The following is a 23,958-nucleotide window of genomic DNA, read 5'->3' as shown; positions in this document are numbered from 1 at the left end:
TCCTGCTGACACCCAGGGCCTTCCTTACATCCCACCTTGCTCAGCTCCATCTTCCAAGACTTCCCAAAGAAGCCAAAAATCTGTTGTTATACAAACTTCAGAGACTTTTTCACTCCATAATTTAACAACTTCAATTCAAACTGTTGTCTCATGATTTTAAAGCGCAGCACACAGGCAAGTTCAGCTGTAACTAAAGGCTGTCTGCTTTGATGGAGCCTTTCAAAATATGAAAATAAAATTCTTGAACACCACAACCCCACACAGCAGCCAACTCAACTCTGTTTATCTTCTGAGTAACATGACGAATAATAACATCACCCACCCCGAGCTTCTGTGCTGTTCTGAATAACAACTCCATACCTTCCCTCACCACAACCAATTCCATATCCAATTAATATTGACTTCCTTGCTCCCCTTTTCCATGAAGTTGGAAGGCTTATGCCATGCTTTCATGGTTGAGTTCTTCCCACTGAAATTTGCTGATCAGATCCCTGTGATCTTCTGAACTTCTTTTGAACTTCCAGCCTTTTTACTTGGCAGCACAAACCAGACTGCAAAATCACCCAAGTCTGAATCACCCAGTATTGTCTCTACCTGCTCTGACCAACAGTTCTGAAGATATTCCGAAATCACAGCATGGTTTGGGTTGGAAGGGATCTTGAAGATCATCTCCTTCCAACTCTCCTGTTCCATTAATAAAGTTTTTAAATCAATCCCATTCCCTTCAGCTCTCACCACTTAATCCTTCACCTAAGAAATGCAATTACAGGTGATTAATACACCTTGAATAAAACCACACAGTTTTCTGCTTGTATTCTGAACTATTAAGAAGAAGGTCTGCATTAGGTTTATTTGGAGTTATTTATCTCAAGCTGCCAAGGTAGCTGACACCTCTGGTCAAATCCCAAACTCATGATGCTGGGAAGGGCAGATACACACCTATCACCTTCCCTTTGTTTCCCAGAATTGTAACAAACCCATGAAATCCCTACAGCAAAGGGATGAGGATGCACCAAGCACCAAAACCATCTCATTTATTTCCAGGCTCCCTTCCACCACACTTGTCCCTCTTCTCTGGGGCTGTAACTCTCCCCTGTTTTGACAGGAGCACGAATCCAGCTGTGTTCTGACCTCCTTCTTCAGCAACGCGTACGGAGGAGTTCGCTGCTCCCTCTTCACCCAGCTTTGCTGCAAATAATGACCATTTCGAGTCTCTTCCGCCATACATATTCACTTTTATGTACTCCTATAACTTTTTATCTAAAAGAAGATGATTGTGCTTTCAACAAATTACAGCTTAAAAGAAAGAAACAGTAAAAAAACCCAATGCCGTTTTCCATCAACAATTTCACGCAGCTCTTTAACTTCAAAATATAAACTCCGCTTGAAACAACCCCACACTCTGCAACACTGTTCTCTCAACTGCCTTCCCATCACACCAAGAGGATTAGGGGGAAGAAAAGGAAGACTTGTCCCATTCATCAATAGAGGAGTTATTCATCCGAAGTTTATTATCTCAGGTAATTTGATCAATACACTTCACCTTTATAGTCCCGTTGTCCTTGTGAGCAAAGCATTTTGCGTTTTATAGTGAGATGGTTATTATGAAGGCTATTCGCAGGGAAATTCTCTGCAGTTAAAAGTTTTTCCAATTAACTACATTTAACATCATTTAAGCCATAAACTGGCGGTTACATTTCCCATCATTGTTGTCGGAGTGTGGCGGTGCTCAGGAGGCAGGCAGAGCACATTTGGCAAATACATCAACCAATACTTTGGAATGGGAAGCAAGGAAACCCTGCCAGCTAATAGAGAAAGACTTTTTCAGTCTTTTTTTTTTTTTCAGTGCAGAGTCAGGAATATGAAATGAAAAAAAAAAAAAAAAAAAAAAAAGGGTGGATCAGTAGAAATCCTAGAAAAAAAAAATCACAAAGAGCTGCCTCAGTCCTTGGGATGCTCCTCGGGATCAATCATTCTCCTTTCATGCAATGTCACAACTCCTGGAACGGTCTGGATTGGAAAGGACCTTGAAGTTCATCTTGTTCCACTTCTGTGCCATTGGCAGGGACAGCTTCCACCAGACCAGGCTGCTCCAAGCCCCCTCCAGCCCAGCCACTGTGCTCCTTCCTGAGTTTTCTCATTCCAGAAAACCGTGGTGTCTGTGTAACTGAGCTATGAATTACAGCACGTGAGGACAAATTCCCTGATGTCCTCCAGGTTAGCATCTCCAAATCCCACTCTCCTCACCCCACACCTGAGCTGCTTCCTCCTCACTTCCTAACCCTCAGCGTAAGGCACCACAAAAGACACGGGGAAAGGCTTCAAAACAGAAGCAGAACACCAAATTCTCAGAGATCAGCTGTTCTAAGGAGAGAAACCTCTAAAAACTTGCTCGAAAATAAAAAATTATTATTCCTTGAGAGATATCCCTCAGAACAAACTAGTTCATTAAAGTCGTATCAGCACTTGTAATTGGCCCTTGTTGGCCAATAGAAGGAGACATTTGCAACTTTTCCCAGGAAATTATATTCTAAATCCTTCATAAGGTGGACCTTGTCCTTTTCTGAGGAAACTTGATAGCAGTCTTTAGTATTCACTGGCATAATTAGGACTGCAGTTAATTTCATTAAATTCTCTTGCTGCTAAATGAAGCAGATTATGAGACATCTTTTATTGCAAGGCATGAAATTACAGCCTGTCAGCTGCCAATGGTAGAGTAAAACTAATGAATTACAGGGTAAATAACACCAGAATTAACCAGCCAATTTAACATAGCAGAGAACAAAGTCATTTTTACTTGGAGCCACCACTGCTGGGATCCCTTTCAGCTGAAAGGGAACCAACCTCAAATCTAAACAACCAGGAAAGCCACGTTTCTTGGGCAGCAGTGTTAAAAAACCAACACAGCCAAGAAGTTGGAAGAAAACTGGTCAGATACGTACAGAAAGGCATCGCTAAAATATTTAAATTGTGGTATGTCCAAGTAGTTTGTGCTGATGTATTATCCTTTAGCCAGCCCAGGAAAAAGGGCAGAGGAGCATTAATTTGTTGCTATTATAACTGGTTTAATGGGGCCAGCTCTTCCCAGGCAGCACGAGACACAATCCCCATTAATGAGGGCCAGACACACTGTGGGTAGATAATTAAAGGAAACAGAAAGCAGGTGTAACCAGCCACTTCCATTTCCTACTCCTGTCCTTCCAAACCTCTGACACAGGACACAGGAGGTGCCTTCTCTCTGCACAGCACACCAGGCCACCCCTCCCTGCCAGGAGGGCAGGAGGAATGCTCTTTGGAGCCTGCCAGGAGGGCAGGATGGATGCCCCTCTAAGCTCTGACCAGGAGCTTCCACAAGCAAGGACTCTTCCCAACACTCTCGAAGCCTGTCAGGTTGTTACACACACAGAGACAAATTTTTGGGGCTAAGGAGAGAGATTTGCTCTGCGTAGACTGGTGTCCCACTCCCCTCTTTTAAAAAATTTCTTTAATTATTTTTATTTTAGAATTTTATTTAACCCTAGTTGTACAAGGAACAAACCCCACCTCTCTCAAACTTACGTGGAAATCTTGTTATGTGGAAACAGAGGCTGAGGAAAAGAACAGCAAAGTGCTTATCCCCACTCAAACAAAGGAAGGCAGATACCTGAGTGCACGGACAGCAGAAAGAGTCCCAAAATCCTCACGATGCCAGTGAAAGCAAACAATAAACCCAAAGAGAAATGTAAGTAAAGCTTTCATCTCAGATTAATGCTCCCATTTTTCTGACACGAGGATTGTTTTTCTTGCAGCAGCGTCTCTCCATCTCCAGGAACAGAGTCAAGGTACAGGAGGTATCAGCAAGGAAAAGGTGCAGTGAGAGAAAGCCCCTGTTACTAAAAGAGCTGATCATTTCATCATTTTAGCAAACATTTCATATTGTTATCAGTCCTTCACCAACAAAAAGCATTTTAAAATTATGCTTCTGGTTGCATTTTCAACAGGTTTCTAAGAGACACCACCTCAAGTCACTTTGCCAGCCTTTTAGAGCTTTAAGTTCAACATCAACCAAATTTGATGGAGGGGCAGGGACACCAAGGGGGTGTTCTGACAGGTTTTGTCCAGTTTCATACGTGCCCGCAAGACTGAAAATCCCTGACTTAGAGAACAGAGTGTAGCTGGAATATTCTGCTGGAGGATGGAGCAGACGCCTGCCTGCACTTGGTACCAGCATAGCACACTCTGTTCCTACCCCACAGAGGCAGGGTGAAAAAACTTATGCAATTTATCCTTCTAGTGGAAAGCATCTCAGCCCACAGCAGGGGGTGGAATGAGATGAGCTTTAAGGTCCCTTCCAGCCCAAACCATTCTGGGATTCTATGTTTGACTTGAAAAACCTGAGATGCTCCCTGACCTTCCAAAAAAACCATTTACGTTTAAAATTCCGCATGTAAATCTACAAACCCTAGAGCAACTAAAAGCAAACAAAAGAAGAACTACACAGCAGAACTTGTGAACACCTTCCACTAGACCAAGTTGCTCCAAGTCTCAGCCACCTGTCTCCATGCTGGAGTGGGGAAAGGAGAGAGCAAGAGCCAAGGGAAGCCAACCGAGCACCTGAACACTGTTGTGTTCAGAAGAGAGGAACTCCTGTGCCATCACTGCTGATGCCACTCCAGAGCTCTTTGGGACCAGGACAGCAGCACTGTTCAGAGAGGCTGGAGGAGAAATCACCTATGCAAAAAGAGCATTTTTGGCAAAAGAGCAAACCTTAAACCAAACCTGATTTTAGAAGTTCCAGTCCATGCTGTGAGTTCGGAATGAGGTTTCTCACCAAACCCCTTCTCTAAGTGTGTCTGGGAGCTGATTTGCCCTGAAGTCATCTCCAGCCCATGCAGGTCTTCCACACTCCATGCAGAGAGATGTTGCCTCTCCTAGTTTCCTTTCTTTACTCTCCATGGCTTCAATTCCCATCGCATTTCAGGCAAACATTTTAAGACCCCCAGACCTACTCTGGACCAACACTGATACCTTGCCTCCAGCAGTGGGAAGCTCAGAAATCTGACAGCATTCATGCATCAGCTCCAGTGGTGTTCCTGAGCTCTACAGACCCAGAGCTCCAGGAGTATTCAGCTGGAACCAGCTCCAGGCACTGACAAGGAGCTCCAGAGGCACCAAAGAGTTGCTTCCAGCCAGGAATCAATCATGGTGCTTCCTGCTTGGGAGACAGCAGCACCTCCAGAACCAACAACTCTGGGGACTGCTGGGCCACTTTCTGAGAGGTTGTCAAGATTCCTGATGTTATTATCACCTGGTTTTTATTCTCACTTTCCATCTCCTTCAGAGTCTTCGCTCAGTATTTGCCCTCCTTCCTCTCACCTATTTAAAACAGATTTTGCTTCTCACCTGTTTTATTATAGCAGCACAACTCTGCATCAGAGCTCTGTCCCTCCAGTTCTCTTTTCCATCACACTGGCAATTCTTTCCCCTCTTCTCTTACCTTCAAAGCCCCTTGCTTTTGTCTGCCTTCACCTACTGCAGAAACAGGGAACTTGGACTCCTTGTGCTGCATAAACGCACAAGAAACCTCCTGTATCAGAACACCACACCAACATTAACAAGCGTCACTTAATTGGAACTGTGACTTCATCTGTATGGGAACTACTTAGAGCAATCACCATGCTGCAAGATTAAAGCACCAACAACACTGATCATGCACCTGCTATTTCTCAGCTACAAACACGGTATTGCCACGAACTCCCAACTCACAGCAACGTTTGCTGTGCAAAGGGCAAATTGAGAAAACGTTCCCAAGTAGCTCCTTGCCTTGCATGAGCTTAAACGAACACAAAATGCCAATTCTCAGAATGCTGGGCACACTTCAGCACTCTCTCCACAGCAGGAAGGGGTTGTGCAGCCCACCTGCCTGACACAGCTCTGCAAACCTGAAAATCTGTATCATTCAGGAGATGTAGCTCACACAAAAAGTCAACACACACATATAATTCCAGATTTTCAGAATCAGGCTCGGGTATTACTTAACGTGAAGCACACCAGCCATACGTATCCCTGTGCTTACTCAGTTTGCATCCTGAACAAGAATTGTCACCCAGTTTGCTCAGAGCTCAGCTCTTAGTCAAGGACTTCCAGTGCATCTCTCCCCCCATTGAAAAAGTTGCTTTGTTTTTAATTTGGCCATGAAACAGCCTGTACAATTCTGATTCCTAAAGTGATGATACCTGTCACCTTAAACAATCCCTGCTCTTCAATCCTCTCCCGTACCAATGCATTGCTCACTTCAGACACCAGAATTCCTAGACAATTCAACCACTTAGGTAATTTCAATTGGTTTTTCTTTCCAATACCTCCTGCACTTGAAGATTTCTTAATTCCCCCCCGAAATATTCACAGAGAAGAGAGCATTAGATGTTAATCTAGCTCCTTGATTTGTAGCAGTTCTGCAGTTCTCTACCCAACCATTTAAACACTGTCATTCATAATAGGGTGATATACTGTACTATAAACCCTTTCGTAAATGGTACGTCTTGGTATTTTTCTTTTGTGACAAAGACTCAGATTAGTTATAAAGGGGAAAGAAATGGACTCAGTGCTCAGACCTTCCTACAGAATCTCACTGCTCAACAGTCTCCCCCCTTTTTTAAAAGGAAATCCACCCCTTCTTCTTCAAAGAAAGCCAAAATCACTACGCTTTTATTTTTCCTGAGAGAGAACATTCTGTGGTCTGACAGCCCCCAGAGCCCAGCAGCTTTCTCCTACAGTATTAATCCTGAAATCACAGAATCCCAGAGTGGTCTGGATTAGAAGGAAACTTAAAGCCCATCCAGTCCCACCCCCTGCCATGTCCAGGGACATCTTCCACTAGCCCAGGTTGCTCCAAGCCCTGTCCAACCTGGCCTTGGACACTTCCAGAGATCCAGGGGCAGCCACGACGTGTTTGAGGCCTCATGTCAGATCCTGGCATTGATTCCAGGCACAGGAGCCTGTCCCTGGGGATCATTGGAGAAGTGTCTTGGTGAGCTACCAGAAGCAAATAAAAGCAAAAGGCCATCCAAATTTGGGTTAAAGCAGCAGAAGTTGGAGTGGGTGGGTTTTAGTCCCATTCCAGTTCATTCTCCCACACTGCCCTTGTTTTTTCTGGTTCTTTCACACAAGGATGAAGGTACACATTTCAAGCAGACACATGGCACTGTCCCCAGAGCTGAACAAAGCTCAGTCCCCTTCCAGCCAGCTCAGACCACGCTCTGGCTTTAGGGCTTGTTTACACCCCCACAGACCAGATCCAATCCACATGGCAGTTTTTAGCCAAACACATTTGGATAAACTCTCAATTAAGACGAAGCGGGGCTGTATCAAAATACTTTACATCTGTTACGTTTGCTTCATGCACTTAGTTGGAAATTCCATCAAAAAAGCAATTGAGTTCTCCTGGCAGGTTTTAGTCTGTATAAACCACTCTGTCTGCTCCTCACTGGAATAGCTTCTGCTCGGGAAAACTAAACCCCCAACTGTGTGTCCACATTGCTTTTGTCTTCTCCCTAGCAGCAGTTACAAAGTTCATTTCAAGCTTTACAGCTTTAGGACACCTGTAAGTGAAATGCATCCGGGTCATCTGATCATGACACTCATCACAACGTGAAGGATCCTTTACAATAAACAAAACGCTCAGTTATACGATTTTTCTCCCTGTTTTAACTCATACAAAAGAAACTGAGATTTCATTTGTAAGAATTGCACTTTAATTATAGAATACTCGAGTGGTTTGGGTTGGAAAGGACCTTAAAGACCACACAATTCCACCTTCCTGCCATGGGCAGGGACACCTTCCACTAGCCCAGGTTGCTCCAAGCCCCATCCAACCTGGCCTTGGAACACTTCCAGGGATGGGGCAGCCACAGCTTCTCTGGGCACCCTGTGCCTATTATTCCCTTTAAATTCAAAATATTTAAGTACCAACATCTGGCCTGGCTGCTAAGACTGCTCTAAAGATGTGCTGATAATTACTGCAGTCACAGGATTTCTGGAATAAAAGCAGGATTAGAGAAAACAGTATTTAAACCAAAGAGTAAGGACTTCCATAGCACATATTTCAAATATCCAAACCAGTTATAGTCAGAGCACCAATGCTTCAAACACCCCCTGTCCCCCCCCCCCAAAGCAATATTCCTTTTTCATGCCATTTATTGTTTTTAATTTGCCATTGTTAGCTATATTCTGGGAAAACACCTCCTCACGTGTTATAAACTGAAGCGCCAAGGCTTTAAAATAAAACAACAAAACACAAACCCACACAAAATAAGACAGGAAACAAGGGATGCTGGGCCAACACCCCCGATCCAGATTCACACACAATTACCACACAATTAAATGGGAGCAAAAGAACGATGAAAACATTCAGAATGCCCAAAGTTTGCTTTGTTCAAAATATTAGGCTAAAGGGCTTTAACTGCGTGCTGTTCAGTTTACTCTTTTGATTGCTTTGCCACTATGTAAATCAATTTGTTAATGTTCCTTACAAAATGCATGAGCCAGTTATACTGACAAACACACAAAGCTCATTCGTAATTAGCAGTTAATTAGTACGAAGGAACAGATGCTGTTGGAGTTTCAGCAGGCGAACAGGTTCTGTAAACAATGCTTATAAATCTAAATGAATTTATTAACCACAATGCAACTGTCAACGTTTTGCTGGCAACCACACAAATATGGTGGAATCCCCAAAACATCTTTACAACATATTAATAATCATTGTGTCAACCCAAGTCTACCAGGCAGCCTCACTTGCTAACTGTCACAAGCTTCCTACTTAATCTTCTTATGTCACTTCTCCAGACTAATTCCTCATGCCCTGGGAGAAGAGCTGCAGCCACCAAAGCCGGCCCAGATGCGCATGGATTCACCTCCGACACACGGCAGCTCCTTGGAACAAAGGCATTTTCCCACTGCTTCCCTGAGCAAGTGTCCCCATCATGCTGGATGCAACCTGGCCCAGTACAAGATGTCCCTGTTCATCTGGGGATTTGGGCTAGATGATCCCTTAAAGGTCCTTTCTAACCCAAATCATTCTGATTTCAGATCTCGTCTACTGAAAAGAAGTAAAGGCCAATTCTGCCTGCTCTGCTGGCTGATTTGGAGGTGTCCCCCCAAGCCAAGCCAGCGCTGAGCTGCTGCCCAACACAAGGGATTGCAGGGAGTTTTGTGAGCTCAGAAGGGTTTTAGGTTGGATATCAGGGAAAGGTTCTTCCCCCAGAGGCTGCTGGGCACTGCCCAGGCTCCCCAGGGAATGGGCACGGCCCCGAGGCTGCCAGAGCTGCAGGAGCGTTTGGACAGCGCTGCCAGGGATGCGCAGGGTGGGGTTGGTGGGGTGTCTGTGCTGGGCCAGGGGTTGGACTTTGATCCTTGTGGGTCCCTCCCAGCTCAGGATATTCTGATTCTGTGGCTATAAACTCATGCACTCAGCCACCGACCGATGCCATAGTTTTGTGGGGGTGTTTTGATTACCTGGACAGATGAAGGTGGCTCAGATAAAGAGACTGCATCTTGTAAAGCATTTTCTAGATGCAACTATTGAAGCATCACCTCGAGTCAGAGGCTTTTGGCCAGGGGCCAGCTTGGAGCCTTAGGGCAACAGTGAAGATCCCACAGTGCCCTCGCTGCTGTCACTCTCTGCATGTCACACTGACATGCCACCCTGATATATTACACCATTCCAGCACTGGAAAATTCTAATAAATTTTTTAAAGTCGTATTATGGCTTGCTTTATTGATGTTCCCTTTTACACCTCCATTGCTTTTGCTCATTGCCTCCTCCTCTCCACCAAAGCACTCTGATAGCTCTTCCCCATGTTCTGTCCTGCGGACATTCCAGCATTTGCAATATCCAGCACACAGAACAGGATGAGAACATCCCAAATGTATTAAATCCTCCATAGTCTCACCAGAGGGACTGCTTGGCTTGCTTCCTGTAGGCTCCAGCCCTACTCACTCCATTGTTACTGGACCCAAAATCCTGGAAGTTGGGGGAGCCCGTTCTCAGCACCAGGCACAAGAGGAGGATGGTCATGTTAGAGCCTCAGGTAAATACAAATGCTCTGCGCCTTCTCCTACCAACACTGGAAAACAGATCCCTTGACTGGTTTATCCTAAAGTGCAGCACCTGGCTCCTTTTATACAATAGGCATTTCTTCCCCCACTTTTAAAAAAAAATTGGTATTTTAGATAAGAAAAGCTCTTTCCCTATTATTTCTGCAGAGGCTGATAATCTCCTGGCACTCTGCTCCTCCCTGCTTCCATTCTCTTTGCACAGTCTCTCCAAGGATGCTTAACCTGATCAACACTATTCCAAACAAAAGCTGGAATGTCTCCTCTTGAATCTTCTCCTTTTGAATCTTAAGGATGAGCAAGAGCTACAATCACACCTGATGTGTCAGCTAGGAAATCATCAGCTGCTACTCTAACCCACAAGTTTGTCCCTGTCTCTTTCAAGAAACATCAAGAGAACTACATTTGGATGGGATTTAAAATAAATGAATCAATAAATAAGGAAGATGGAGTTGAACACTTCTTACTGGCAGTCATAAGCAATCTACGACCTCTTATGGCATTAACACATAAAACATTTAGGAAACACATTTATAAAACATTCAGGAAACATAAAATTTCCCTGTGTTTTTAAAGCTGGGTGATCCTGCTACTCTCCATCATTGCCCTACAAAGCACTGGTCTCCTTTGCTCACTCTGAAGGCTGGGCCACACAAATAAATGGAACATTATGTTTGAAATTGTGTGCCCCCTGCCCAAATCAACACTAATAAACAATTAAATACACCCTTAGCTCCAGGTCACAGCCATGGCAAGTCAAAAAAAGAGATGGAAAGTCAATTTCTCTGAAAAGTGTATTGGTAATATTTCATTTATGGATCCTTCAGTGCACCCGTGGAACAGCTGTAGGGAGCTCACCTTGGTCTAAGAATGCTTGGCACTATCACTGTATGACAGGCCTGGGTATTCAAAGTATTTAGAGGTGCAATAACATTTTATAAGATGTGAAACAGAAAATTCATATTTTAGGGACTATGAAAAATTAGGAGACTAATTAAAAGAAACATATTAGAAATTTAATCTTTATAAGCCAAAGACCCAAATTCCAGCTTCTTCCTGCAATCCTCAGACATCCCAGGAAGGGAAACCAGCAGACTCCAGCAAGCAGGAGGAAGCAGATGGGAGGACCCAGTGGGACAAACTGATGGATGCATGAGGAAAAAGAGGAATTGTCTCAATCAGAGAGGCTGAGGCTCGTGCCCAGGTCTGCAGGCTGTGGCCAAGAGGCAGAAGAGGCCGTGCTCTTGGAGTAGAAGCCTGATCCTTGGGCAAGGGAAGGGTTTAACACCCGGAGCTCCCAGCTCTAGATGTCCAAGACAGCTTTTCAATGCTACTTTATTTCAAATTCTAAGGACTACAGCTTTTCTTGGGATGGCATCTGAAACTCATCAAGTGGAAAAACCCACAAACCAGGCTTCCACAGTCAAATTAAACATTATTCCAGGCAGGTACATGGAGCTGAAGCCATTCTTCTGATGTAAGGGCACATTTGATCTAATTGGAAAAAATATTTCAAGTGCACTGGGAATAGTCACTGTTAACTGAATGCAACAACGAAAAAGGAAAAAAGAGCATGCAGACCCCAGGGAATTACCAAATCAATTAACAACTAATTCAGGAACTAATTTCTGTATTGCCTCTTAGCACAAAACTGTATCTTTAATTTCTCCTGCAATAAGCATCACCATGATAGTCCTAACACACTCTGACGCTTTAAATGAGTTTACAAGTATCTCTTTTTGATTGGCTATATAACATTATTTCTTCACAGTTCAATGCAACCACAGCCAAGTGCTCTGAAATATTTAATTATACTGGTAGCGACCAGTTAACAATTTACAGAACCACAGCGAGCACAAAACATTTTATAACTGGTAATCAGCTAATTAAAAAAAAACCCCAGCAAAATGTGTATGTTCTGATTATAAACAATTGCAGAGGAATTACACAGAAGATTTCAGCACTAAGAGTATTTGGCTCCACACCATACCCTGGTGTTTGTACAAGCTGATCTGGAGACTGATTACTGTGATTAGACAGACGTGTGACAGAGGAAATTACACCTCACGCTGGAGATAAATAAATCAAACCATGTCATCTGCCAGTTCCTTGTAAATCAGTCCTGACTTTGGGAAAGCTGCTCCTTGGAGACACCCAGCGCTGCCTTGCAAACAACAGTCTACAAACCTACCTGAGCATCCATTAGGAAAAATACAAAGCAGAGGGAGTTTTGGTCAATGCTCCTTCCAGGACCTGAGGGGAGCCTAAGAGGAAGATGGAGAGAGACTTTTCACAAGAGCCCGGAGTGTCAGGACAAGGGGATATGGCTTCTGAGAGGGCAGGGTTGGATGGGATATGGAGAAGAATTTCCTCCCTGTGAGGGTGGGCAGGCCCTGGCACAGGGTGCCCAGAGCAGCTGTGGCTGCCCCTGGATCCCTGGCAGTGCCCAAGGCCAGGCTGGACACTGGGGCTTGGAGCAGCCTGGGACAGTGGGAGGTGTCCCTGCCCATGGCAGGGGGTGGGACAAGATGAACTTTAAGGTCCTTCCCAACCCAAACCACTCTGGGATTCTCTGTTTAGGAGCAGAAGCAGCAGCACAGCGGGCTGGGTCTGTGTGTTGGTGAAACAGGGGCTTCAGTGCAGAAACACACAGCTGTAAGGAAGGGAAGTAAATCCCGGGTTCTGTGAGCCCTCCACATGTTTGCTGCCATCCTTCTGAACTGCTTTTGGCCCCTACCTGCATTAGCCACTTTCATTTCAAAACACAACCTGATGCTGAACTCAGACAGAAGAGAGAAGCCATCAGATAAGCACAGGCACTCCTGGCTGTAGCATCATCTGTCTGTCGTGCTCCTCTAGATCGTTTTTTTCACCCTGTCAAGTCCGATGAATTAAGCAGCAAGAGCTGCTAAGATCGTTGCTTATTTGTTCTCTCTTCTGGTAGACTCCAAGTAAACATCTGCAGCCAGGAAAGCTGCTGCAAAGAGCATTTACTGTTTGTGAGGATGGCGAGTCTCGGATGTGACACTTGCCCGGAGCACTGCAGTGCTCTTGTGGGAGTGAGGATGACTAAGGACATCACTTTGACTGACCAGACATGGCAGATGATCCCTTTTCAAAACCTATTGCCACGACAGTGCCGTGCCTGCTGAAATGCTCCAGCAGCTGGACAGACAGCTACGGGTATTTTAAGGGAAAACACATTGCAAGCAGGATGATCTCACAGCTTCCATGGAAGCACCAAGGTAACAGCATTGTGTGTTATTCCATGCAAGAGCTGCAACTGTGTAACTGGTGCTTAAACATCCCAACTAGGGCTAAAAATGAACAAAACCAAGTTTAGGGAGTAGGAAATCTCTAGTGAAACAGAGGCAAGACTGACCTACACCTGTGAGGAGCTGAGGAAAAGTGACAGGTTTTTTAATGTTAGACATCTGATGAGAGCCTCTTCAAAGCTACCTCTGCTGAGTTTAATGATTTTTTATAAAATTCAGATGTACGCTGGGAAGTGCCAGTTTTGTTTATGCCCATCTTAAGGAAAAACTGTAACTTATGCATCCAGGAACCAAACTCTTCTTCATGAACAGCAGATCAGTGATGCCACCCCATTGCCTCGACATAAAAAATATTTGCTACTTTTAGGTCAGAGTAAAGGGAAAAGAAAAAAGACAAAATACCTAATTTCATTAAGATTACTTTAATGTACTTAAATGTGCCAAGCTGGCAGGCAAAGAAGGTCATTTGAAATATCACCTAAAAGTAAAGCCTGAATAAGATATTCCACTTTCTCCATTAATCCAGCCATTTGCAAACTGTGGGAAGGGAATGGATTCTGAAGTTCACCTTTGCAAGTCATGGATGGCAAATTTTTCACTGTGTCATCAATACAGCATTAACCATTAGAACATTTATTTCCAATCCAGGCTTCAAGTTTGTTATCCCTGAGCGATGCAGGAATTTGGGTGGCAGGAGAGGTGCAGCACCTCCCAGGGTAAGCCAAGGGTGGAGACAACCTGTCAAACATCAGTTTTGGCCAGTTTTTGGTAAAAGAACAGTCAAGGTTATATAGCTGGAGTCTATAATGATGTGAGCATCTGTGATTAAGTGCAAAGGGCAAAGAGAAGAAGGGCTGGGAGCAGAAAGTCAAGGCCAGCCCTTACGTATTTATTTACACTCCAGGCTGGGGGGGATGGGGGCAGGACAGAGGAAAAAAAATAATAAAAATTAAAAAAAAAAAGAAAGAGCACACAGCTGCCATCCCAAAAACAGACCTCCCATCTGCCACCCACGATTTGCATGTCACCTTCTCCAGGCTCATTTGTACTTCATTAACTGCCATTGACTTAACAAGATTTATGCAAATGACACCATAGGAGCTCGCTAACTCCCACTGCAATCAAGTGATTATGTATGTACAATTCTCCACAGCAATGAAAAATTAATACATGACAAGCCCCCTCACCGCTGAGCTGAGCTTCTTGCTTTTATTTTTCTTGTTGTGTGCAGTTTTTTTTTCAAATTTGAATATGCCCTACTGATAAAGATTTCCCAAACCCAGGAAAACCGAAGTAATTTTCCCCAAACACTACGAAACCTCCCATCCTAGAAAGCCAAGTTCCCAAAACTGTACAGCCCAACGTGTGCTTCAAAATATTCACTCAGGCTTACCAGGAACAAGTCTTCTTTTCCAGAATAAATGGGTTTGAAGGGAGGATTCTCCAATCAGAGCAAGCCACTCGCTGTATTATTAGCAGTGCTACAGAAAATAGCTTAAATATTCTTAGTTTAAGCACCTCTTCCTCAGAAGTCCAGAACTTTCTACGGATTTTAACTTGGAGCCAATATTGTTCAAGACTTTTTCTGACTCCATTTGACTTGCACAAGACATTGAAATAGCACACAAGTGAAATTTTGTATCCTTTTTTTAAAATTCTGCCATTCCCAGTTCTCAGTAGCTGCTAAAGTCCGGGATTTAAGGCATGCTGATATGGCTGTGCATGCACAAGGTATTGGTACCTCCCCAGGAAATGGGCCTTCCCAAAATTTCACTCACCTTAAGAGTATTTTGGCAGGAGTGAGCAGCCACCCTTTAAAAACAAGCCTGCTTTTCATTGCCTGCATTTGGGGTTTCTGCTGGGAGCAGGAAGGGTCGTCAGGACAGCTTTATATGGCTTAGCCCAATAAAATCACATTTAGCACTGCAGTGAAAAATCAGCTTTACCACGTAGAAAGGACACAGAGAATATGAACATTAACTCTTTTTGACCAGGCTGCTCTGAGTTAAGGATAAAGCCCTGAAGGAATGAGGTGTTTCCTTGGAAGGAAAGAGGCTACTCATAATTTTACCTCTTCCATGGAATCCTGGAATGGTTTGGGTTGGAAGGGACCTTATATTCCGTCTCATTCCAGCATCCTGCCATGGGCAGGGACACCTTCCCCACGACCAGGTTGCTCAGGGCTCCATCCAAACTCTCCCAAACTCCCAGGGATTTCCTTTAAACTCACAGGGATTCAGGGACCAAGAACAGGAATGCAGGAGCAGGCTGCAACTCTTGGCTTCTTTTGATCAAAACCCACTGGCAAGCTGTGCAGGTCTGTTCCTGGATACAGAATGATCAGCAACTCTTTCATAGAGCTGGGAGAGATTCCGTTTTTCCTCAAAACCACATTTCCAGCCTCCAAAGAACTTGTTTTGGCTGGAGGTTTTATCATTTGTTTGTGGGGCGTTGTTGGGTTTGGTTTTGTTGTTTGTTTGGGGTTTTTTATGGTGGAGCTCTTGTTGTTATTGTTGTTTAGCTTTATTCTCCCACAGCAATCCTGGGAATGCTCCAGCCTGAAACCAGATTTCTCTTTCTATCCCCAAGTATCCCAAGCAATAAGAGACAAAACAAGAAGAAACAGCCTCAGGTTGCACCAGGGAAGGTTCAGGTTGGATATCAGGAAAAATTTCTTCACTGAAAAGGTGGTCAGTCCCTGGCACAGCTGCCCAGGGCAGTGGTGGAGTCCCCATCTGTGGAGGGATTTAAAATCCATGAGGATGTGGCACCTGGGGACACGGGTTAGTGGTGGCCTTGACAGTGCTTGTTTAAACACTGGACTTGGTGATCTCAGAGGGCTTTTCCAACCTGACTCTCTGATGCCGTTTGCCACAGAAAACATCGTGATGGAAGAGGCTTCTCATCTTAAGAAGAACAGCAGCACTAAGACTTTTAGGTTGAGAAGTTCCCTTTCACATCCCTCTGTCTTACTCCCAATTAAGGTATGAAATAAGACATCAACTTTCCTAGAAGGAATTTCTGCTGCCTCAGAGACAGGTCCAAGGCACCTGTCGAGCCCCCTGAGAATGTGGCTGTATCAACAACTGACCCTGGAGCCACCTCTACTGACCAGACCTCCAAAATCGCCCCTCTTTACATCTCAGTGTGATGTGAAATCCCACTGGGAGCAGCCACCCTACAGCACTGCACACCTCCCAACCTCCCATCCCCAAACCCCAATGAACAGGATGGATCTGCTGAGGACACACATCAAGGATTTGTAGGTAATGGCTTGTACGTGACAAAATGAAATTACCATAATTGGGACTAGTAACAAGAAGGACACGTTCCCAAAAGATTGCTCACATTTGGTACACGAGCAGGGTTGCAAGGAGAATTTTTCCACACAGAAATTCCAGCTATTGTAGGGGATACTTCATTACAACACGTTGTGGCACAATCACACTTACGATATTTATCTTACAATACTCTCCCTACGAGTGCATTTTTAATCAAATTAATTCCGTACCACAGCATTTTAGGAAAGAACAGTACGTATGCCTGGAATAAATATTGGCACATCCACTCCTCAGTTTTACATTCTCAGCTGCACTTTTGTTTAATTAGCATTACCCAGAAGGATTGCAGCCGGTCTAACCCATCCTGTACCATACAAAAGCTGGAGGAAAATAAAATTGTAGCTTGCTTCAAATGCCTGGAATCTCCTCCCCTGAATGCAGAGCCAAATACTGAGCTCCTGTGCTTTCAAACTGCTCTTCTGGATTGCAGTGTGCTTGATTAAAATTTGCCTACTAGAGATTCACACACAACAGCATTTTTGCTGCCTGATGGTCCCAAAAGGTCTTTTAGAATGACTTTAAGAAGAAAAATCACAGCTGATAGTTAAGGGTACAAAATCACCTCCTCCTCACATCCAGAAATAGAGGAAAAACACAAAACACCCCAAAATATGTAAACCCAGCTCCACATGGGACATCCAGGGCTACCTGGCAAGGTAAGGCATGGACTGAGGGAAGATTAGGAGAGGCAAGTAAGCCTCTGGAGGGCAGGAAAGGCACCAAAACAACTGGAAAGAAACATGGGGAAGAAAATAAGTGGAAAAGAACGGGAGCTTATCTCTAGCAAGGCGACTCACACATGAGTAAACACTTGCAAACACTAGCACAGAAACCGTGTGAGAAGCATTCCATGGGAACGTGGAGATCTCAACCACATGGAGTCAGTGCCATTTCATTTGAGAAAGTCAATCATCTCATTCCCCAAATACTTCCCATCCAACACTGGCACTTGCTCTTGCCTTGCAGAGGAGTGTTCCCAGCTACAATTTAGCATCGAGTTTCCAGGCTAATGAAAGCGCATCTAGGCTAGTAAAACAGACCAAAACAAATCCTCGGCTTCAAGTCCTGTTGTGTAATGAGAAAGTTTAATTAAGGCCACACATTACAGCTGTAAACGTTCTCTTATATAATAAGGTCTAAATGAAACTGAACCTAATCAAAGTTACAATTCCTTCATTAGCAAATTACAAACAAGAGCGCGCAGCTGACACACCGGCCATGATTATCACAACTAATTGCCTCGTTGTTACGGAGCAGCCTGAAACTGTGTTCAGATGTCCGTCTGTGGTAGCAAATTAGGGCCACATCAGGCTATTCCTGCGATCACAAGGGGCTCTTGTCGAGCGATCTGATTTACCCTGCGCCTGGCAGCACTCGGCCCAATCAAAGCCCCCTCTACAAAGGCAGCTTTGAAGCCAGCACAGCCTAGAAACCCGCTCCATATGCAGGCCGGCAGACTGCACTTCATTAGGCCTGTTGTCACATTTTCCCTCTTCTTATTCTAATGATCCTATTTTAATACACATAGGAACCTCTCCTAATTGATGTCAAGTGAGTGACTTCCACATTCATCACCGGCGCACATCAAACGCCGCTCGGCGCTCGGCCCCGCCACCGCAGTGCCGCGGACCCGAGGTGTGTCTCCCAACTATGGAAAGCAGGGGAGGAAAAAAAATGCAACTATTTCAGCATTACCTGTTTAATTGGGATTGCTCGGCCGCTTCCAATGCTGTCTGTTCTGCTCTCCAGGACCTTCTTCTCTTTGTCTGGGTCGCTCCCTTTCCGAGACTGCAGAGCGAAAAGAAAAGTTTGTGCTCTATTAAATGCACACGGAGGATGCTCTCATTTGCCTTTTTTTTTTTGGGGGGGGGGAGCGGGAAGGCAATTAAAAAATAATTTGGCAGGTAAATCTAGGCTCAAAAGCTGCAGGTTGGATCTACACAAGTACACAACCATCCTAAAATCCAAATAAATTTCCCATCCACCACCCATAAATTTCAACCATCCACTACTTTGAAATACATTTGGGTTTAAAGAATTACAGCTTAACTGCCTGAAGATCCAGAACATCAGAGGACACGTTTCTGAAGTTTCCAACAGTAGCTCCAAAGCGGAATGAAGGTGCCATCTCCTCATTAAAAAATTTAATATACCCATGCATACATTTAATTCACACCTGTGTGGTTCTTAGGAAAGTCAGCAACTATTTAGAAATACGATTTTATAATGCTGGTTTTGACCATATGGACTTCAACTTATTATTTTTTTCTGCTTCGGGATAGTTATAAAGTTGGAACTGCAAGAAAAGCTGGTGACTGATGCTGGAAAAAGTTATCTCAACACAATGTGGAAAAATTAGCATGAGGAGGATTTAACCAATGTCTAAAGCCTGAATTGCTTTATCCTGGCTTTCTCTAAGGCTGGAACTGCTGCAGGAGTAAGGTCACAGCGCTCAGTTCTTGACTTTAGCAACTTACGTGGGAAAAGGAAGAAGTTACTCAGGGTGCAGCCCGTTCCTGCGACAGAACGCACGAGCGCAATGGTTTTGACAGATTTATTTTATTACAAAAAGAAGACCTGAGAGTCATCCTCCTTAATAACTGCACTGACAAGTGACAACTTCACTCCATTACTTTCCAATGGGAACATTACTCACACAATATCGGAAATGGGAAAACATTTTCATGTGCTTTTCAACTCGGCGCTGATGTATGAAAGGAGCCCATTTGTGGTGTCCGGCACCACGATGGGGAGCTAATGAAACCCGGGGCGACGCCAGAGCCCGCTCCGCGTTTCCAGCGGCAAGAGACGCTCGGAACACCGAAATCCGGAGGACAGTCGGGATCGTGGATCGCTAATGCCCACTTCCCCCATTCCACAAAGGGGTGGAAGGAAGAATAAACCCCTGGAGCAGCTGCCCCCGGGCATGAGAGGAGGGAAGGGGAGGGAGGGAGGGAAGCCAGCGAGGAGGACTTCAAGTAACAGCATTCTGAGCAACACATTCACCCAGCGGGGATCCCGTGCTGCCGGCCCCGCTCCGCCGGGAACGGGCTCCTATCACCAGTTACTATGGTTCGGGGCAATGGAATGACGTGCCGGGGAATTAAACAAAGAACAAATGAAAGCAAGCAAAACAAGTGGGAGGGATGAAATCCAGTGTGCAGGATAACTATTGTTCCTCGTCCTTCAAGACAGATTTCTGCCTCTGAAAGTGCCACTTCCCAAGAATACAAGGCAAAACAAAGCTTCAATGGCGCAAAGCGCCCGTAAGTGACATTGTAAAGAAACTCAGTGAAGGTGCCCAAATCCTTGGGAGGGGAGTTGTCAACTTGAATGTTTCTTTTTTATCTGACTTTTTTTAGAGAAAGGACCCTGCCTCTGAAATGCAGGCTGCATATCTGCGTGCTGCTTTTCATTTCTAGTTTCACATCATCACCATTCCCTAAAAGTAATAGCAGCTGGAAATCACACGCTGCACGTGGAAGGGAAATATCTACGTGCAAAACATTGCTAAGTGCCAAAAGTACAGAAATGCAGGGATTTCTGGTAGGCAAATTCCTTTCCAGCTGCTCGTAATCACAGAATCCCTAACATTTTCCAGGGGAGAATCTTAGCACGCTCTGCTATTTATAAAGATAAATTGTGCAGTGAAACAGAGATCTGATCTTTTATGCTTTCGTACCTAGGACACGCACAATGTATCTTGCATCCCTACAGCAGAAAAAAAACCCCCACTCCAAACCAGTGGAAGAGTAACACTTCACAGGACTTTTTTTGATGGCACATCCACACATTCAGTGGTTCCATTTAAAACACCTGCACGAATACAATTTGAGTGATTTCCCCTTTGCACTGGAAGTCACTCACAGACTTAATCCATGTAAAACTTGCCCCAAGCTGTCACATCTGAGTTTGGGCACAACCAGACCCAGACCTGCATTGCAGAGCACCCCAAAAGTAAAAATACTCATCTCTAACAGGAGATACTGAGACAGAGAGAGTTCATTTTAAGTATGAAAAACTCTCTTGGAACTCTGTAAATATATAAGACAGGTAATTACTGAATGTGGAAAAGGAGATGTGCCTTTCTGTGCCAGAAATTCCCTCACCCCATGTGGGATCAGACGTGGTTACAATCAGCTCCTTGCTCAGTGGACCTCACATTTTATATGCATTTTAAATCCTCATCTGCCCTATACATTATTATTTGGTGGTCCCTGTTATCACACTACCCAAAACAAAGGATATTAACCCTTCTACTAACATTTCATCTCTTTTATCACCTAAGTGGAAAATGAGCTGCTGCAACGATTGCTTCACAACAAACATTAATACTCAAAGTCAAAAAGATCAGATGCTGCATTTAATGCACTGAACAGGAACATGTTTAAAATTCTCAACCCTATTCCAACTCGAAAGCTCTAATTAAGAATCAAATGTTTTCTACTTAACCCAGTTTTCTTCCAACAACATCAGATCTAAAGATGACTAAACAGATTACCTGTGCTAGATAATGAGAGGTAACTTGCAATTATTAAACAGAAACATATCTGATTCTGTAGGAGATAAAGGCTTAAGTGACTGGGAAGAGAAGCACAGCAAGAAACCCAGAGCTAAACAGCAAAATTTTTAAATTACACACTCTGTTCGTACCTACACAGAAAATACTGGTCATCTATTTATTCAATTAAATAATTCTAGGTTATAACTTGGCTGATATGGCACAAAACCAGGGCTACAGCAGAGTGAGTGTTAAGTACTTCAGCACATGGATTGCAGGGCAACTCATTAAACAATCTCACTACACCCACTTTAAAAGACACAACTAATTCTGCAAAGCCAAATTATTATTTTTTTCCCAGCTACCAGACATTAAACAAGTATCAACAGCCTCACATATTAGTAAACATGGCTCTCACTAATTATCCCAAACCAGAGCTTAAGTCCATTTGTTTATAGCTAACTTAACATTCTTCTCAAACCTTTTCTGTGACTGCAGATGGGCCTATTTTCCTCTCCTCCCTTTCTCAGGTTTATAGTTGCTCCAAACTGAAACACCCCCAATTCCCCAAATGCCAACACCACCCAACAGAGCCCTTGCAGCACCTCACGCACCCTTCAGCCCGGACATGGATGGTCGGTGATGTTTCCAGGGATGCAGTGGCATCCCAGCTCTGCTTCCAGAGCTCTGATTGCTGGCTGTTTCTGGGCTGACACTGACATCTAGTGGGGTTGGGAACTCCGGAATTTTCCCACCAAACTCCAGAGTGTTCCCACCACTGGGAAGAAATCCGCACGATTGTTACCTAATATCTGTGTCAAACTGGGGACGCTTCTTGCCAGGCCACTCATTTTATTGTTTTTCACCTCCACATTTGCACCCAAACACAAATGTGTCGCTTCCTTTCCTTTGCAGGAGTGGGAGAACCGGGTTTAATCAAAATACCCCTGTTGGGATGGACACAGGATCCCTGGGGCTCTGTGCTGTCACACTCAGCGCTCCAAAACAGTGACAAAACTTTCCACTTGTGGAAGGTGGAGGGCTCAGATATCCCTCAGCGCATGAGGAAATGGTTTTATCAGGTTTGAATGTGACAAGCGAGCATGACATCACCTTTAGAATAAAATATATACATTCCCATGCTGACAGGGAAGCTGTGGGCTCCTAAACACAACTAACATGTAGCTACAACCCCAAGGGAGTTACATGAAAGCCCACAGGGATTCTGAGTTTGCTATGATGTGTGTGAACTGTCAAAAACCTGCTTACAAACCACAATTACACCTGCAACACCATCCCAGAGCTTTCAGCAAGAGGGATAAACCAAGGCAATCTTCACTCAAGCCTTCACTAGCATTCCCCAAACTCCTTTTCCGTAACAAAGATGTGACATATTGCACCAAGCAGCTTTCTATTTGCTGTTTTTGGTTGGTTGGTTGGTTTTGGGCTTTTTGGCCTCTCAATGAAGCAAAAACCCAGGTGGTTTGGGAAGAAAAAAAGTTACTTTAAACTCCATCATCTTTTTTGACCCTGAAGAAGAAAAAAGTGATTTGATTCTAAATAGTAATGAAAGTAGCACAGGGTAGTTGTAGAATAGCTGGGTTTGGGAAGGAGCTTAAAGCTCATCCCACTCCACCCCCTGCCTTGGGCAGGGACACCTCCCACTATTCCAGCTTGTTCCAAGCCCCATCCAGCCTGGCCTGGAACACTTCCAGGGATCCAGGGGCAGCCACAGCTTCTCTGGGCACCCTGTGCCAGGGCCTCCCCACCCCCTCACAGTGAGGAATTCCTTCCCAGTATCCCATCTAACCCTGCCCTGTCAGTGGAAGTCCCATCACTCCAGGCCCTTTTCCCAAGTCCCTCTCCAGCTCTCCTAGAGGCCCTTTAGGCACTGAAAAGGGCTCTTAAGGTCTCCCTGGAGCCTTCTCATCTCCAGGCTGAACAACCTCAAGTCTCTCAGCTTGTCTTCCTAGGAAAAGTGCTCCTGTTTAAGTCTCCAACAGAACCACCCAATGATAATTCCAAGATGTTCTCGTTTTTGAGTCCACAGCTCCGTGCCACCACTCCTGTGTGGGTCAGAGCAGCCCAGCTGCAGAGGGCTGAAGCTCAGGCTGACCCCACAGCACCACGCACACCACAGCAGCAGAGGGTCCCCTGGCTCACTCACCGTGAAGAGGTTGGATCGGCGCTTGGACTGTTTACGGACAGGAGTTGGTGTGTTGGCAGTGGGAGGAACATCAATCCGCAGCTCCTTCTGGCTGGTGCTTGGAGTTGATGGGACAGAGGAGGAATAATCACTTAAACTCCCTCCTCCATTACTGGTCTGCAAGGATTAAAGTGAGTTTTAAACAGTGGTACACTGCTTTCAAGAAATGACAATCCACAGCTGTATCTTATTTACTCCTGATTTACTCCATATTTACACAAAAGAGCAGCCAGGGCTCAGGGACTCAGCAGGGCTGTCCTACTGCCACTTTTCCACACATTTCTATTCCAAGCCTTTAAACATCTCCCCTGCCATTATTTTTGAACACTTAGATAGCTCTGTTTATACAGCAGGCACATTTTCATTCTACGCAGTATAACCTTAACTGGATAGTGACAGTTTCATTTGTTTTCTAGTGTAAGAATAAGCAAAACAATGGGGAAAACCTTTCAAATCTGGATTTCTACTTCAAATCTACTAAACTAAATTCTAACCTAAGAGAAAATAACCCGTGCCATGGAGCTGCATAGCTGGAGCTAA

At 44.5% G+C, this 23,958-nt stretch overlaps 1 protein-coding gene across 5 annotated transcripts in view; it reads right to left on the bottom strand.

Annotated features, from left to right (window-relative positions):
• AGAP1 (ArfGAP with GTPase domain, ankyrin repeat and PH domain 1) overlaps window positions 1–23,958 on the bottom strand; it is a 306,992-nt gene that overhangs the window by 137,418 nt on the left and 145,616 nt on the right. For all 5 annotated transcript variants that reach the window (XM_082285201.1, XM_082285204.1, XM_082285202.1 and 2 more), the window contains 2 exons: window positions 23,380–23,535; window positions 18,407–18,499 (listed from right to left, as the gene is read on the bottom strand). In XM_082285201.1, the coding sequence (XP_082141327.1) occupies window positions 18,407–18,499; window positions 23,380–23,535 (249 nt within the window). The remainder of the gene's footprint in view (window positions 1–18,406; window positions 18,500–23,379; window positions 23,536–23,958) is intronic.

Source organism: Coloeus monedula (assembly GCF_965178545.1).
Source record: "Coloeus monedula genome assembly, chromosome: 7".
NCBI lineage: Eukaryota > Metazoa > Chordata > Aves > Passeriformes > Corvidae > Coloeus > Coloeus monedula.
The sequence above is the reverse complement of the archived record's forward strand: the minus strand, read 5'-3'. Positions and strand labels throughout refer to the sequence as shown.